The 18,395-nt window shown below is 43.8% G+C and overlaps 1 protein-coding gene across 1 annotated transcript in view; it reads left to right on the top strand.

Moving 5' to 3' along the window:
• Positions 1-13,526: 13,526 nt before the first annotated feature.
• T265_10751 (hypothetical protein) overlaps positions 13,527-18,395 on the top strand; it is a gene marked incomplete at both ends in the record, with an annotated part of 8,563 nt that continues 3,694 nt past the window's right edge. The window contains 2 exons of the mRNA XM_009177216.1: positions 13,527-13,534; positions 14,018-14,280. Of these exons, the coding sequence (XP_009175480.1) occupies positions 13,527-13,534; positions 14,018-14,280 (271 nt within the window). The remainder of the gene's footprint in view (positions 13,535-14,017; positions 14,281-18,395) is intronic.

The following is an 18,395-nucleotide window of genomic DNA, read 5'->3' as shown; positions in this document are numbered from 1 at the left end:
CAAAATATGCGGCACTGAGAGAGAACACTCTGGTGATAAATCATGTCAGTCGGCAATGCGGAATAGATAATTCCTGAGTGTGTTTTGACTGTTGGTTCAGAAGACTAGATCTCATTCGTTTGGAAATAACAAGGGTTATATAATGTGTATAACGCCAGGCACACGTTCCATTCAAAACTGGCATCAAGTGTAATCAAACGATTTAAATGTTTCGAGGCGCATTGCACTTTTCTAACACTAGATTCAGGAAACTAGTGCGAAGTGCAAAGTGTGCGCAACTTTCGTAAATAACAGGTCTGTGTGATGTGCACGAAAGATCGAACACTTAATTTACACACAAACGTTGTCTTTACGTTAAAGGCTATTTAACGGTGTGAACCCTGCACATACAAAAACGGTATCAATTGGTAAGGCATAGACCCTAGATTTTCATCAACAATTTGCCCCACCTGAGCACCAACTTTTTCCGTACGTGTCTTCCATCCGAGTCTCTTGTCAGCACCAACCCTGTTTCAAAGAATTTCTATCGCCGCGTGTCCAATATCTGGCTTTCCAGTGTGAAATAAAGTTGGTATAAATTCGAGGACCAGGCCTATCTGATAAGCTCCCAAGAAGGGTGAATTCAATACAGCTTTCATCACCTCAGGAGAGGCATCGAAGCATACGTTGACATGAGGCGACCTTGAAGAATATTACAAGCGAGAGATTCAGTCACATCTCCGCTGATTTACCGATCATCGTTCATCTGCCGATGAGCTGTTCAAGCCTTCGTTTTCCACATAATACTTCAGGTGTAAAACACAGACAGTCGTTACCGGGAAGTAAATAAATAAATATCGTGAATTCATATTTTCGAATATCCTCTGTTAGTGGTGATCTCCACTAATTACGCAAAAAGGGATGCGGCATCTTCACCTCTCTAGGGTAGAGACTTGAATTTGAATCTGAGGCTATGGAGAGAAAATACCAACTGTAGATGGTCTAAGGGCTTTTTCCTCAAGTCAGATTACAAACGGAGGGTCAGTGTAAGACGGTTTGGCTGGGGAACAGAGCAGTTAACATTAGGTGTCGATAATCACGTTCTATCTCGGTTTCAAGTGATGAGGTGCCATAAGAAAACGCTGTTTCAGCACAGCAGCCTACTTTGTGATGACTGTCGCAAGTGGGAGATCACAAGCCTATCGAGAGCGCAGAATTTCCACTAGTCAGGAACAAATCCCAAGAGAGGACAATTGAGTCGGATTTAGTCAGCTACTTTACGGATAAACGGTTGCTTAGTAAACACTCCCTCCAACGTGGCCGCGCTATGCTTCTTTCTCGGGTTCCGTACGATCCGTAAAAAGTCCTGCGTGCACTAAAACCCATTTTAGGAAATTAAATTTATTGGAAACCTCTTACTATTGACCAGGAACACATGTGGACAGGATTTAAACTGATAAGCAAAAAACTACGAGTTCGAATCCCGTCCAAGTATGCTTAGCCACCTGCTTGTGTTTTGTGTATTTTGGTCCCATTCAGCATCACCCCCCACCCCATCCTCCATTTTATCAACGCATTTTATTATATGAGGAACATAATTCGGCGAACACATTATTACTACGTAACCGAACATGACCTCGTTCCTCAAAAAAAGACTTGTAAGGCAGCGCAAAGTGTGAGTCCATGTGTCTATGGTTGATGCCCAAAAGGTTGTCAGTTGTCAGGACAACACACTACAAGCTCGAGTAGCTTAAATGGCATTTAATCACGTCGCTCGCTAGCTAATTATCGAAATCGGTAAACAGATCAACTGTGACCTGATCAACGGCCAAAAAACACACCATACATCTGATCTGACAGATGCCATCCGATAAAAGTAGGCTGCTACGGAAAAAGGACCCACTGATGACATCGAAATTGATGTAGCCTATATATGACAGTATGTGTGATGATGATGTCACCGTGTTCTCAGAGAATATGATTCGTGAATCGATAATCTGTGGACGGGAGTAATCCAGTGTATGCTCCATTTTCACCAGTTTGTTGGTGGGATCTCTCCGTATGCAGGGACTCTGGTTACATAAGAAAAACAGTAGCCGAATCAGTCAAGCTGCTGGTACTGGAATCGCTTCGTTATTGTGAGGTTACCTCAAACGTGGGCGGTTATCGATAAGGACCAAAGACCGTTAAGGGCTACTCTGTTTCGGACTTAGGCACTAGAAATGTCAGCATCTACTACACACTGATAGAACTACAAAGGAGTGAACGCGGTGGTGCACGATGTCTTACGAATCAACATTCCGACCTCATTTCAGCGGTTACTCCTTTGATGTTGCGGGCTGAAGCAGAGACCAACTTGCAATCACCAAATAGTGCCACACTGAAAAAATTTTTATCCAAGAACAAAGGCGTCAGTAGCGTCCTAGGTTACGGAGAGTTCGATTCGGCAAAACTTGATGCTGTGTCGATGAGGATGTGTCGGTATTGATTTTCGTTTGCAAAATCCATTGACGAAACTCTCGGAAAGCGAAAACAACTCCGAAGTCGAACAGGACGGATCCAACGCGGAATTTTGACTTTGATGAGGTAAAACCAGAATTCCAATAACTAACCCTCAGACCCATAGTCGGTCAAATGTGAACTTGACATTTTGAAATACACGCATGGTGCTACTTACAACTTTTGACAGTAGCATGCACCCCTCAAGGAAGTACCTACTGACTTAAAACGACCTCTAAATAAATGGAATAGATTTTTTCTGGGAAATTCCAGCATACCAAGATTTACGATCTAATTCAGGATGCGTGGGCTGACGTGTTCCGAAACAGTACAAAGCAATATAACCTCATTTTTAATTGGTTTGCAGCGGGTGTAGACTGATATACAATCGTGAGATATTGTAGCATGTTTGTGTGAAAAATGCAGCTCTTTTATGCCCATCTTACTTCTCTGTCCTTCGCAGAATGCAGATGCTATGTTTTTGACGGCACCAGACAAGTCAACGGTACCTTCAAGTCGCCAAACTTCCCCAAGATATACCCACCTGATTTGGACTGCCTTTTGTACAGATTTGAAGCAAAGGAGACCGACCGAGTGAAATTAAGTTTCTGGTCGTTTGACTTGAGAAAACCACAACAAGGCAGGTGAGTTCTACTTAGAAGTACAATATTTCCTCAGACTTTGTGTTATATTGTGGGTGGCCATCTATTAGTTACCCCTGCACCGAGCCTGCCAGACTACGCGATAAGGAGAAGACAGAGAACTNGCCGTGTTGTCAGGACAAAACATACAGAGCGTCTGCGTAAATATATAGGATGACTAAATGGCCAAATATGGTCGTTCACTTGTTCGTTCTGTACAGCCAATGGCGATGTTCCGGTCGTGAACACTTTCAGGCCCACTCCGCTGGTCGTATGTTGCTAAGCCGTGTTTGGTTAGAGCCGCCAACTCACCTACTTTCGGGACCGATGGTGACCTTGGGCATGCGTCACCCTCTGCACGTGCTTTTTTTCCTGTCTGGGCACGTCCTGACACTTTGGAACCAGTACCACAAATCAGTAATTACCTTTGATCTCCCACGTGAATGACGAGGGGAAACTGAAAGTTGGTATTTTGAAGTAAAAACGGATGTCCTTAATTTCGGAGGCATTTGCACTGTTGCGCAACCATCCGGGATCCCAATTTAAGCAATCATACGTCTTTGCCAAAATAGTAAAAAGTCCCTGCTCTTGAGTGTTACTGGAAGACTGTTTGAATCAGCCGGTCGCTATGTGTTTGCATTGTGCATTTCCTCCCAAACAGCCCATAAGATTTTTTTTAATAAAGGAAACTGCTCACAAGGTTGCTGAAAACCCGTCGACAGCCCACGACCGGTTTCGCCCTTCTGCTTTGGGCTCATCAGATAGGCGCAGTCCCTGAATTTCCGTCAACTTTATGATCTACTTGAAGCCGAATTGCACTGTTTTCGAGAAATTTACTCATTCGCACTCATTTTAAGTTGGTTGACGAAGTTCGATCGATTATACCGTCTGCCTAATGCCTGACTCGTGAGACAAATGCGACTGTGAAGTTTCTTTACCTGTCCTTCCAGTTATTATTTACAAAAACATAAGACGGCCACACCTCTTACCTACCTCACTATTCAACACTGCAAGAAGAAGGGTAAAACTAATTGCAACCAAACCGATTTTATGTGCCGATTCTCGCGAAACCTACTGGTTACAAGGTCTTTATTCTGGGCTTCGTTTCGAGAGCCTCGCTGGTCTCGGAAGACTTGACTGAGTTGCTCCCCCTCATCTCGGAGTTGTTCCTTTTTCGATGGCTCCCGATCTGACCAAGCACGAGGGAACTCCCTAAAACTGGTGGTTAATTGTCAAACTAGCTAAAAGCAATACTTTGTGTTGATAAGTCTGATGTAAATCCCCTGAATCACGTGATGCCGAGAAGTGATAGTTTGGCCGCGGAAGGAGGTCCAGTTCTTTGAACCGATTAGTATCCCATAAGGTGTATACTACTGATGAAGCGTTCAAGTAGTCCATTATCTGTCATTCCAGTTATTATTTACAAAAACATAAGACGGCCACGTTCACCTCTTACCTCACTATTCAACACTGCAAGAAGAAGGGTAAAACTAATTGCAACCAAACCGATTTTATGTGCCGATTCTCGCGAAACCTACTGGTTACAAGGTCTTTATTCTGGGCTTCGTTTCGAGAGCCTCGCTGGTCTCGGAAGACTTGACTGAGTTGCTCCCCCTCATCTCGGAGTTGTTCCTTTTTCGATGGCTCCCGATCTGACCAAGCACGAGGGAACTCCCTAAAACTGGTGGTTAATTGTCAAACTAGCTAAAAGCAATACTTTGTGTTGATAAGTCTGATGTAAATCCCCTGAATCACGTGATGCCGAGAAGTGATAGTTTGGCCGCGGAAGGAGGTCCAGTTCTTTGAACCGATTAGTATCCCATAAGGTGTATACTACTGATGAAGCGTTCAAGTAGTCCATTATCCGGTGTTCAAGCTCCTGGCCGCATCTGATGGAAGGTGAAGTTTGTTACGGAAATTATGGGAATGATTCGAAGTGTTCGTTTGCTGTTCTTCAACAGTCAATGAATGTCCATAAAAGTTCAAGTTCCATTTTTCAAAGCTTTGTGCCAACGGAATATTTGTTTACTTGTCTAATGACACTGCTTGGTTTGTGTTTTTTAATGGCTTTATGACGGAAGGATTCTCTCAGTTCACTAGGATAAGACGTAGAACTACAACAACAAACAAGGCAACTCCCTGGAATAAAACTGCTTACGTAGCATCCCTATCCCCCCGGCAATAGTGCGTGCAACCGCTCGGGCGTACACGGGCTGGGTGCAAGGAATCGCACTGTTTGCAAGTCCCAAGCACAAGAACCAAGCAGCACGTGAAAAGTAGATCATCTTAGTAACTCATGATGTGCAGGTGATTGTTGTGGACCACAGTCTCCTTAATGCCTTCTTGTTACCGTAATCCCCAGTCTGGATTGATTGGCTGGTTGTCTGGTGTGCTTGGCCAAACCAGAAAAAGAACGAACGTGGGAACCGGTTGAGCTATTGATCACTGTCGCGTACAAGCGGGTCATAAAAGTGATACAGAGAATACAACTCATTTGTCAAGGACGAGTGAAGAACAACCAATGAAATCTGTCCCAACCAAAACGGTTATTCTGTTGGCTGTTTGTAGTCCCGCCACGTTCGGAGCTGGTTCTCCTAATAATGATTCACAACGTAACTGCAACACTTTTCCAGAACTCTTTGATCTTACATCAAAAACTGGGATCACCTGATGGATGAAATCCACTTACCAACGTACCATTACCATCGGCTTTTCATCAACCATGGAATCGGTGACCAAAGAACTGTTGCATAACACACGATGAACGGGACCATATTCTCCCTGTCCGTGCGTGAACTACTAAGGGTGACGACGCGTCAACCCATCCAAGTTCCAAGCTACTCAGATCATATCCTGAATGAATTGAGTTCAAATATCCCAGCGTAATTATTCCCAGCAAGGAATAACATAACACTACAAGCTATCATCCCAGAAACGGAAAGTTCACCAGTCACGTGATCTCCCTAAATGAGCTATTGTTACTCGTGGAACCAATCGGCCAATGGCAACGCGATGTAAAATATATAGCTGAAGGATGAGTAACGTATGATCCTATATACCTGTAAGTTCATCGCACCGGTTACCAGTCACTTGTGACCAAATGACTCTTCAGCTACTAACCACGAGTTTGTGAGGTCCAATCACCCCAGAGGGATTCGCACTTCCGACAAAGAAGAAACAACCACCGACCCGTAGCTGCTCTCCACTATGCTCCATTATGGCGCATTGACAATGTCACCTCAGTTGGTGATGAAACGTTTGCAAACAAATTACCCAGCTCAATGAACAAACCAACGACCATTTACGCTGCCTGAGCTACGAACATTGTCCTCAACAGCAAGGTAATGGTTCAGAAGCGAACAGACTTTTTTGGAGTCGAGCACATTGCTTGTTAAGTTTGGCGGAATTTTGAATCCACGTCCAAAGAATGGGCTCGAAATCTTCTCATCATCAATGAGTAGCCTTGCCGGGGTTTAAATTCAGAACAGCTAATATGCGAGGCAAGCGCGCACAGGGTACGCATAAATAGCTAAACGTTTTCACGCTTGAGAAATGTGATCGGTTTCCCCAACACCGAGAACGACGACGAAGTAATCGTCCTCGGTGTGTCGATCGGCTGACCCGATTGTCAGGACTTCCGGGCCAGGTAGCGCCGCGGACGCTTGAAATCTGGTTTTAGGTCGTTGCGAGATTTTAAATGCTGTTCACTCATCCATATAAAGCAAAGCAGGCGTAAGATGACTACCAGAAACTCTGAGCCTAAATTTTCAACCTATTCAATAAAGTCTCAGCAAAGTGTAGATGTAAAAATCGATCAAATCGCATTCGAACGGAGAATGTCGAGTTGACATCAACGAAGTGACCAGTTTCATGGGCGTTTTGTAACCGGTGTTTGTGAAGTTTGACAAAATGATGGCCCAATTCAGCAACCAAAATGGAAGACTTTCTCACGCCTCGACATCGAGAGTTCAGCCCGTTCGTTCCAAGTAATAATCACGGCAGGTACAACGACAGATTGAATGTGAAGTTGAGGGAACCAACAGAATTGTTTTGTATGCCGGGAGTGTGCTGAACATCACTCTCGGGGCACAAACCACCTCCGTTTGTTCTCTTAATTCCTCCTGCAGCGGGGGTGAATTTTCCATGGGATAACGGACGGAACTCCGGGTGTGAGCACATACCATCTGAGTTTAATGGAATAGCAACTTATGTGCTCACCACAGTTCCCGGGGACTTAGTTGCTCCCTAGAGTATGAACTGTTCTAACGCTATCAACCAATCCCCAGGGTTAACTATCCAGGCAACTTTAGGCACCGACCAAGGAAGTTCTTCAAACAGCAGGAACTAGACTGCTCCATATGGACAGTACACTGCTGGAATATCGTACCGACTGAAACATGAGGCGCTCTTTCTTAAGCACTTTCATTTGAAGAGTAGCATAAACGAGCAGTTCAGCTGAAGTTCAGTCGTCTCTCTCATTGCATCTAAGGTCGTTTTCAACTAAGTTTAGTAGGGGAATTTCTCCCCCAATTTGGATTCAAGAAGACAATATAAATGACAAAATCTCGGGACTGCTCGAAGAATGGAGAATCCCGTCAGAAGCTGCGAAGGAGCTTTCGGAAAACTTATGAACAACTGTTCTGTCTAAAAGAAATTTGTTGTGGATCACAGTCTCCTTAATGCCTTCTTATTTCCGTGAACCCCGGTCTGGACAGCCGCTCATTCTCCTCGTGTGCTTGACCAAACCAGCAAAGCGAATGAACGCGCGAGTCAGCTGCTCCATTAATCACTGTCGTGCACAGGAGGGTCAAAAATGTGATCCTAAGAATACAGCTCATTTGTCAAGGCCGAGTGAAGAACAACCAATGAAACCTGTCTCAACGAAAAACGGTTGTTCCATTAACACTTATGTAGTCCCGTTACGTTCGGAGCTGGTTCTCCTACTAAAACTCAACAATATAAAGAAAACCTTGGAAAATTATGTACTACTATGAACAGTTACTCGATAAGCGCTGGGTAGAATCTTTTCATAGGGAGTCACGAAGTATCTGAATTTGACAAGATCTGTTGTAAATTGATTGTGATTGAACACTTTCAACGCCATTGGCAATTATTCTTGGTAAATTCACATCGCTTGAGGGATTAGACACTGAAGTGTTGCCCAAATTATATTGATATTTAGTGTGTGTTTGCGCCACTGAAATTAGAAAACGTATGAATAGCGTTCGATCCGCTGCGTCTAGTTTCGATTACCTGTGATCCAGTCCCTTTGGTGGAAGAACAGTTGACGCAAGTGAGAGGTATTCACTTTTTTATAGAAACGTTTTAAGTATCCCCCAAGACTTTGATTGTTGAATTCACATTGACTGAGTAATCATGAACGAAACGTGCGAATGCTCAGAATCAAGGGACTCATGTTGTTTGAGTTATTCGTCGTCTGCTAAAGTTGCCTAACACAAGACAGTTCCTCAAAATTCAATATTATTGAACATCGCTCAGAAATATCTAACCACTGGGATTCAGATATATATCTGTTAGTCCATCAACATTCTAAACTATACTAAAACAATAAATGATGTCTTATTACTTCCGGTACAGTTGTTGAGGTATTTGTAGGTTCTCTATCTGTTTGGAAGGAACTATCAATAAAATAAAGCAGTTTGTCATTCTCGCTCGATTCATTTCAGTCAGGGAACAAGAAATTTGCAGTGGATTTAATTGTCGCTCGTTGTTTATGCATCTATCAAAATTTATGGTCTTTCACTCTGAAAATGCCAGTCATATGTGAACGTAATGGGGGTCACTTCTAATAATCTACCAAAAACGCCGACAAACGGTCAAAAAATAAAATGTGAATAGGATATCTAGAATCTTAGTTCATTAGAATGTGCACTCTGAGACAACTGAGGGGGAAGTTTGACTTTTATACAGTTGACTTTTAGTCCCAGTGACATGTGATATGACATTAAAGGGTGTCAAGATTACATACAAACGTAGAGGATACTGTCTATCTTTAAAACGGACTAGCAGCCAATCGGAAGGCACTCACGTGGGATTCGAACCAGGGATGACAAAATGCTAGTTCAAGATCTCTCCCACCAGTTCGAATCGAGATTTTGTCTTCTAATCAAGATACTCAGAAGAATTAGCCCAGCCACGAAGCCAATGGCTCGTTCAAAGTTGAAGAGACACTGGTCAGCAACATACGGTGCGTTACCAGAGATGGAGATTTAGAGGTTGCGTAGTGGACCCGGTTTAACTTTTATCTGATTGGGAATAGCTGGAAAAATATTTGCCTGTCCGCTGGAAAAATAACAGATTTAAACCTCGGTACAAACAGATGCCTCTAGGGCGATCACCTGAAGAAAAGCATTCATTGCGATATTCTCTGATTTTCAATATCTATTGAGAGGCAATATGACGCCCTAGAACGCTTCAAGAAACCAAATCAAAATGTCTTTCTATCTTTTTCCATTGTGTCAAGGCCGACGGAGGACACACACCACATTTATTTTCCCATCTTTTGTCGCACAAATGAAAAGTGCAAGACGACAAACGACAAGCGTAAAAAACGAGCGCTGATTGGCCGTGAGAAATCGGTCACATGACCATAGTCACGATAAACACAAGGTCTGAGTTACTACTTTTGAGCACAAACTTCTGATTAGTGCGCCTTATTTCATGTGGTCTCGGTAAATACCAGTAAATTTGGGCTATAGATTCGTAGCAAGATTTGGAAGCAATTTGTATCGTCAGTGCAAGATGGCTGGCGTTCGATGACCCAGGGTTTTGGCGTGACCTGTGGAACTTGGCGGCTTCCTTAGCCGCATCTGCTACTTCGAGATCTGTTCAGACCTTCGATAAGAACGTTGTCCCACCTAAAAAACTGGTAGACCACATGGGAGGTAGAAAGAATGGATGAGCCATGTACTGGCTAGTGCAGTGAGTGTCCTTAAGGGTGCGTATGGTTAGCAATTGTGAAACAAGATAGGCATGACTCATAATCGACGTCTCACTTTCTTTGATCTGATTGGCTAGTTAGTCACCATCAGACTGTAGACGAAACGCGAGAGAAGTCTGCTTTGATTTCTTGTGACTCACAAAAAAGCGGTCAGATCGGTCATTTGCTGACATGATCTCTCTCCTTTCCCGCTAGCTGATGGGCGCTACACATTCTGCCGGAATTGTACCAAGCTACGTTTATACGAAGTAGGTGCGAATCTGGAAAATTGTAAGTACTGATAACTCCAAACGATCACAAGACAAGCTGTGCACTGTTAACTATCGCACACCTGTGTACAGGCATAACACAACAGTTATACAGTAACTCTTTGGACAGTTTGTTAGTTAGCCAGTCTTTCTGAAAAGCTGAGGTGCACTCGACAAGTGAAGCCTTCATTCGAGGAGCCAGTCAACACGTAACCGTTTTGCGTGAGTGAACAATAAGTGGCGCTTTATCCACTTTGAATGAAAGTTAATTACACTACCAACTTAAATGACAACTTTGAAGCGTGAATTGGTGTAAACAGGGTTCAGTGTTAACTACCCGCGAATACATAAGGTTGATGGAAACTCGGGGACTGCGCATATCTGATGAGCCCCAAGAATGACGAAACCGGTAGTGGGGTGTCGAAAGGTTTTCAGCAACCTTGTGAGTAGCTTCCCCATGAGAATACCCAGGAATACGCTTTATGTGAAGCTGAGGTATTCATTCACAGAAGCGGACGGAGCAGTTCCCACGCTTGAAGATTTTGTTCTGACTGGTTGCATGGATAATCCGGAACACATCCACGTGGTCGCACTATTTGAAACGGTTGGGCTTTTTATTTCTCTACTAGGCGGTCGTTCCACGGTGTAATTATCTATCCGTGATGACCGCTCACCTAATGAAGTACTGGTCCGGAGGTCATGTGTTCGAAAAACCCTAGAGTTTTACGAGATTCTCACTTCTGATGATTTTCAATAAGGATAAAACAACAGTTTTTCGGTCTAGCTGGACGAAATTTCGACTGGAAATACAATCCGTTTTGTCCTGTGATTTCTTTCTTTGACATCGATCACACGTAAACCTTTTCCTGCTGTGGAAAAAAGCAATTCATTCTATTAGTTCGCCAGTGACCGCTCATTGTCCAGCACTTGATCAAATCGTTACTGAATCGGTGCACAAATGTAGGTGTTGCCAGGAGCCATTTTGGCGCTCCGTTCAACCTTGGGACGCAAATTTTCAACTGGCCCTGCTCTTGTTTTGCTCTTGCTTAATTTCTTCGGGGGTAACTTGAATTTGAAACCGATTAAGACCGTCTTTTTTGTGGAAAATAAGATCATGAGTATGACTTGTGGCAGCAATACAGAACGCGGACAACTCGGATGTCTCTGAGACTGATGCAGTAGTGCACTACACCATTGGTCTCCAGTTTGACATAGTTGGAGAGCTTTGCTAGCCATTGTCGAGCGATTCAAAGTTTTCAATCAATTGGAAAAAGTTTGGAACCGATTGAGAAGTCATCATTTCAGAAGAGCTTGGTAAACAATCGGTAGTTTTTATTTCGGCAACGTTTCGCTTTTGACACAAAAGCTTCATCAGGCCAAGTGAACAGGTCACAAAATTGGCCAGGTTATAAGACAGACGGGGAACCTATCAGTAGGTCATCTTCAAACTAGATTAGTGTTGAGTGTCAATTAACGGCTCTTGTCGGCTAGTGTGGGGGCTAACAGCGGCACCCGAGGCGAATCATCAAGTGAAGCACTCTGAAGTGGAGGATTAAGGAACGAAAAGCGATCAGAACTAATTTGGAACCCTCCAACACATCGATTCAAGATTTTGGCACCCAAACTAGCCGACAAGAACCGTTAATTGACACTCAACACTGATTTAGTCTGAAGAGAACTTACTGATTGCTTCCCCGTCTGTCTTATAACCTGACCAATTTTGTGACCTGTTCACTTGGCCTGATGAAGTTTTTGTGTCAAAAGCCAAACGTTGCCCAAATAAAAACTACCGATTGTTTACTAAGCTCTTCTGAAATGATTCAAATTTTTGTTCATGGCCATACCACTCTCGTTTGAACGACCGTATTCCTCTTCTGGCGTAATTATTCCGGTGAGTTCACACCAAAGGGGGGAAGCACTGGAATCGAGTTTCGCTCTTATTAGAGCTCATCAGCAGGGCATATCCAATGGCCGTGCCGGTACTTGAACCCCGGACATCTGACTTGCGAGGCGAGCATGTAACCACTACTCCACCAAAGCACGTTGGACTCATCTGAATTATCACGTCTGAACAGGCGAACCTGTTCACACTTGAGTGATGTGATTGGTGTGCCCGACTCATCGAACGACGACCCAGTCACTGTCTTGTTTCTGACGATCAAGTGACCCGCCAGTCAGGACTTCCCAGTCAGGTAGCGTGGCCCGCGCTTGAAACCCACTGGGCAGAATTTTGGTTGCAATTTTCGGGGTTTTGCAGTATAGGTATTTTTGTTCATAGTTCAAAGTTGTTACTTGCAATTGGTCGATGCTTCCCCAACCCGATACGGTGTTGCAGGGTCAGTCTGTGAGGCGGGAAGGAAATATGAGTGAAAACACGACTAGTCCACTAACCATCATTGTGTATTGCCAAACTCTGTGGTTTTGATAGACTCAGACGAACTAGATCAATACTAAGATGCATTACGAAAAATTTGTTTTTGAAAATTTCTATCTTTGGTTTGCAGTAACCACTTCAAGATGGATCACGGCAAGATGGCGAGGTACTTGTCATGAAGCGGAATAGTCATTTGAGATGGGAGTACTTTGGGTCATTGTTGACAAGGAACACTGTCGGAAACACTCTAGGAGATTGGTGTTCTCTCACAAATACGAACACACAAGCTGTCCCCAATCGCATAACAGTCTGTCTAGGTGCAAACGGCTTCGTTCTGACGAAATAAAGTTATTGTTTTGGGTACACAAATGAAAAAATAACTTTTTTACGATGGTGATTTTGCTTTGAAATGAATAGTGTTGAATGTACAAGAATCTGTGACGGATTTGAATTCATATCCTCCTTGTCATTCACCCACTTTTCGGGGCTTTGGATAGGTGGAATTCCAAACGATAAACCACGTTTACAGCAACATGGCTGCTATTCCTCCGTTCCTTTCCGCGGTTTTCTGAAACGAAATAACATGGAAACACGTGACAGTGTTGCCCTTGGAAAATGACTCATCTATTTGGAACGGTATGAAACTGAGAAAAATGTGATATCGACCTATATTTCCATAAAGGAAACTACTCACAGAGTTGCTGAAAACTCTTCGACTGCCCACGACCGGTTTCGCCCTTCTTGGGGTTCATCAGGCAGGCGCATTCACTCAGTTTTTTTTTGAAAATATACTGCGATATCTCGAATATCGTGCCAACTGAAACATGAGGCGGTCTGTGTGCAGCACATTCAGTTGTAGAGTATCATAAACGAGAGGTTCACTTGAGTCTCTCGGGAAAACTAAATTGATTTGCAAATGAGTGATATCGACCGTTTCAGCACATGTGTGTGCACCAAATTTTTGGTAAGTGGATAGAATTCCTCAGTAAGATTCTCAGAATCGAGCAATCACAGATCTGTGAAAAATACTTGAATCATATAAATATCCTGTCGAGTCAATTTACAGGTGTCCAAGCCCCGTATTTAGTCCGTTACATCCAAGCCGGTAACGCGAAGAGCTGATCCCCTAAAACCACTGAATAGCCTTGCATACGAATCTTCAAACAACCGCCTTCTGTGGAAACTCTTCAAGTTTTTTTTCGATCCTTCTATGCTTTTGTTGACCATCGACTGCGTTTACTTTTGTCTAAAAGTGACAAACTACTCATGAGGTTGCTGAAAACGCGTTGCATTTATTTTTCATCATTTCTTCTAGATGTCTTGATTATGTGGATTTGTTTACAACCGTCGACACATCGGAAGAACCCAATTTTCTACAACACAGCACGCAACCTGTGAGGTATCCTACACGGCCAGCAGACTATCGAATATGTGGTGACTTGAGCTCGGTTCCGCAAACGGAATTCTATTCCATCGGATCCGTTTTATTCCTCATTTTCCATTCCGTTTCCCTGCTGAAAAACGAACACCCTGTAACTTTCGGTGGCTTTGTTGGACAATTTGCTTTCATCGCCAAAGGTGAGGTGAGCCGAACAGCACCTGTTGTCTGCCAATTTGTCCATCTTTATAGTTCTACTTTTATCACCAGTGGAACAGACGTTGAACGATAATCAGACTAATTGTCTGGCTTACTGAACAATCATGAGCGAATTGATCAGAGACATCATGATTTATCGATTGCTCGCAACCACTGTTGTGCCTCAAATGAGACAAATTCCCAGAAGTAGTGGAGGCCGCCAGCACCTAGTTCAATCACTGAAGGCAAGAACACGAACAAGGAGTTTGTTAGCAAATCATATCCAGTTACCTAGCTTGTTGATAACGTGCATGGTTATCAGGTTGATCTTTGCGCACAGGACAACCGTTTTAGAGCTGCTCAACGAGGGACAGGTCAGAATCATCTTCGCCTAGAGTGTAATGTCATGCCCGTAGTTAGGATCGGTTGAACTTCGTATCCTACACGCTTTCTCGTCACGTGCGAGTAGAAACACTTGGACTGCGACCAGGAAAGTGTGGGAATCCCCCAATACGGTAGTGGCTTTTATTTGAAGTCATTTCAACTCTCCTTGTTAATGTTTCGCGGTTTTAACTCTTCGATAGTTCACCAGAGGTTACGCCCTTCATGACGCGATTCAGAAGGGCGCAGTTCCCGAGTTTCCTGGAACCTAGTATTCCATCTGGATCAGACTGGTAGGCAATTCAGAGTATTTCGCGAAAACAGTGTTTCTTCGGAAGACGGTAGTCCGGTATAAATAAAACATAACCCAACCAACTAAACTCGGTAAGTTTCACTTGTTGCCCATGGGACTCTGATTCACTAACAAGTATTCTCTTGTGCAGCATTTCTGCGTAAACAGTTCAGTCAGTCAACTGTTTGAAAACCATTAAGATCTCTTAATAAGGCTGCTCTTTCAATTGTCCTATATATACGGCCCTCTAGCTTCGGCGAACTTCATTTCTGACACCAAAAATGACGAATTTTGACATTCTTTGAATAAGGTGTGCACTGATTTCGCCTCTCACCTGTGTGCATCTACTAAGATGGATGAACAACCTAGCAATAGCGCGAGCTACCCTTTTCAGTCTAGTGAAGCCCACCACTGAATTTGAGGGCGCAGTACTCACCGAGCCTGACAATCACCTTGAAAACACTGCGCAGGTAATTGTGTTGACCTGTTCAGTAAGCAGCCGGACGGATGTCCCTCCAAATGGGAGCGAAATGTTAGCTCGCCAGTTGCCAAGCTCGGCGAACAAGTCAACAGTCACCAGGTCAAAAACCAGAAGACATCCTAGCTACGGTTCTCCGACATATCGTCAAAATGAAGCCGGAGTAGTTGGCAAATCTGTCAATGTGAACAGACTTGTTAGAACGGTCTGCGAAAGGTAGAAATTACCCACAAAGAGAACAGTAGTTGATCTGAAGTATAAGTGGCCAAAACAGTTGGTAATTGATCAGGTTGCTTTTGATTTGTTCGCCGAGGTTGGCAATTGATTTGCAAACGTTTCGTCACCATTCAAGGAGACATCTTCGCCCGAGCTACCGATATTCCAACATAATATCACCACGTGCTCAGTTGGCAGTTTGTCAAAATATTGATGCGTTATCGGATGCGTTAATTGGTTGTCGATCACGTGGCAGTCGACTGAGTCAGATTACGAAATCAATCACTCGTTTGAAATTTTGTTTGTCCGCTAATGAGAACAAGCAACAGTCCCGAGACAGGGAGCGGATTCCGTACAGGCAGCATACACCTAAAATCATGCGTTTCATGCTCTCCAGCCTCAACATCCACGTGACTCTTAAAGTGCAGAGTGAAGATGAGCGAGACTTTGGGGTTACCCGAAGAATGGCGGACGGACTTAACAAATAGGGTTGAAATTCAGGTATCATATCCCATGTATTAACTGAGGAACATTGGGTTAGCATTGAAGACATGCATAAACCGCAGCAAAATCTTCATATGTATGCACATAAGTGGTGTGTTTGATAGGTGGTCATTCACTTGACGCCTCTGTATGCTAGCCGGTCTGATGGCACTGATCTGTCTGTCAACCGGTCCGGTCTGACGCATCACACGAAGATGACTCAGGCACAATAGGCCGCACGTGACACAACCAAGTCCGAAAGTCAGGTGTGAACAATTCTTACATCCTGCCACAAGTGACAAGACACACATGACTTTCACATCAATCACTGTAAAGGTGATCATTCTTGGGCTAGCTACACGCCTTAGACACGGTAGAGAAGTTTGAAGATGAGGACTGCGATTCACACCACCGAGGCTGTTCGCTGAGGCTGTGGAAATCACTAAGCATCACAGCGTGAATGGAATAGAAGGTGTGGAACTGGTGAGCATATCGAAAATAGTGTTAGAGAAGCAGGGTTGACGAGTGACGGTGTGGGGTTGTCAGTATCCATAGCATCAATAAAAAGAGGGATGGAAATCCCAATCTGACCAACCTTCCCAGAATCCCTCACACAACTATTGCAGCACTAACTAATCCACACGGACGGACAAAACGTACAGACGATGTTCAAGAGAAATCTTGACGTGCAGCGAATCGGAAGTACTAGGCTTCAAACTGGACCCAGATCGATGAAGGTTCGCATTTGGTGATCCACCTAAAAAAAATCCCATCTAGCACCGACTTGGTCCGAACTAGCTGATTAGTTCTCCTTCTGCCTTACATCTCGACCAACCGCGCAACTTTGGCCTGATGAAGCTTTTTTGTTAAACGCGAAACGTGGCCCCGACAACAAATCTGTCCATTGTTTTCCAAACTTTTCCGAAAAAAACTAGTCATATTAGCTTTAATGTCAGTCATCTGGACCTTCAGTAGCCGAAACTTCGAAAAATCTTATTAATTGTACCCGCTGGCATTTGTACTGTGAACCGACAACCAACAGGGCCTGAGTTGAACTCTTTCGCACTCAGTTCGCAGATAACCTAGTTAGTTATTAGGAGAACCAGCTCCGAATGTAACGGGACTACATAACAGCCAATTGAATAACCGCTTTCGTTGAGACAGATTTCATTGGTTGTTCTTGACTCGCCCTTGACAGATGAGTTGTATTCTCAGCATCATCTGTTAACCCGCTTGTGCGCGACAGTGATCAATAGACCAGCTGACTGGCACGTTCCTTGATTTTCTGGTTTGGCCAAGTGCCCCAGGTGATCAAGCGGCTATCCAGACCGGAGTTCACGGTAATAAGAAGGCATTGAGGAGACTGTGGTCCACAACACTAGTCCTTGAAAATCTGTGAAAAATACAGTACGTCCTTTTGGAAGCAGTTGCGAAGGTTGCGAAATCAGCTGACTTGGTATCCTCTTTGTTTTAGACTGCAGTTTTCGTGATGCCTTCTTAATACCGAGTCTGGATGGCCGCTTGGTAGCCTGATGTGCTCAGCCAAACCAGAAAGCCAATGAACGTGCGAATCAGCTGATCTATTGAAAACTGACGCCTACAGGCGTGTCATGTGCAGCCGAAAACGGACTGCTTCTAAAGCCCACGTGGAAAGTCCTAGGCCCGCCAGAAGATGATACTAAGAATTGAACTCATCTGTCAAGGACAAGGGAAGAATGACCAATTAAATCTATCCCAGAGAAAACGGTTATTTCATTGGCAGTCATAGAGTCCAGTTAAGTTCGCAGCTGGTCCTCCCACTACTCATCGCCATGATGTGAGCAGAACACCTTCCTTCCAAACGTACTTATCGTACTGGATGTTTACCTAAAGTGCAGTCTGTCAACCATGATTGCAATAAAGTTTTTTTACTCTAGGTGTCTGTCATGCGAATCCACATAGTTTCACTTCTCCATGCCCAACCCGCGCCAGATGCATCTGAACTGTCACTGATGAGCAGAAAAATATGCTAATATTAGATAGCACATATGTATAAATTGTATATTATTACATATTATATACTTATATTTTCTGGAGATTAGTGTGCATTCGTGTAAATCCGGGCACGGGCAACTTTGACAAAGGTTATTTTTCCGTGTCAACCCTAAATGAATACTGGCAAGTGTGTTTTATTTATCTGTGATAAATCATATTCGAGACAAAAATTGTCAGCGACAGGAGAGTTACCGATGAGGAATAATGCTCAGTACAAGGGAAGGCCTTCCTTC

The sequence above is a fragment of the Opisthorchis viverrini genome (genome assembly GCF_000715545.1).
Source record: "Opisthorchis viverrini unplaced genomic scaffold opera_v5_403, whole genome shotgun sequence".
Classification (NCBI taxonomy): Eukaryota; Metazoa; Platyhelminthes; class Trematoda; order Opisthorchiida; family Opisthorchiidae; genus Opisthorchis; species Opisthorchis viverrini.
The sequence above is the reverse complement of the archived record's forward strand: the minus strand, read 5'-3'. Positions and strand labels throughout refer to the sequence as shown.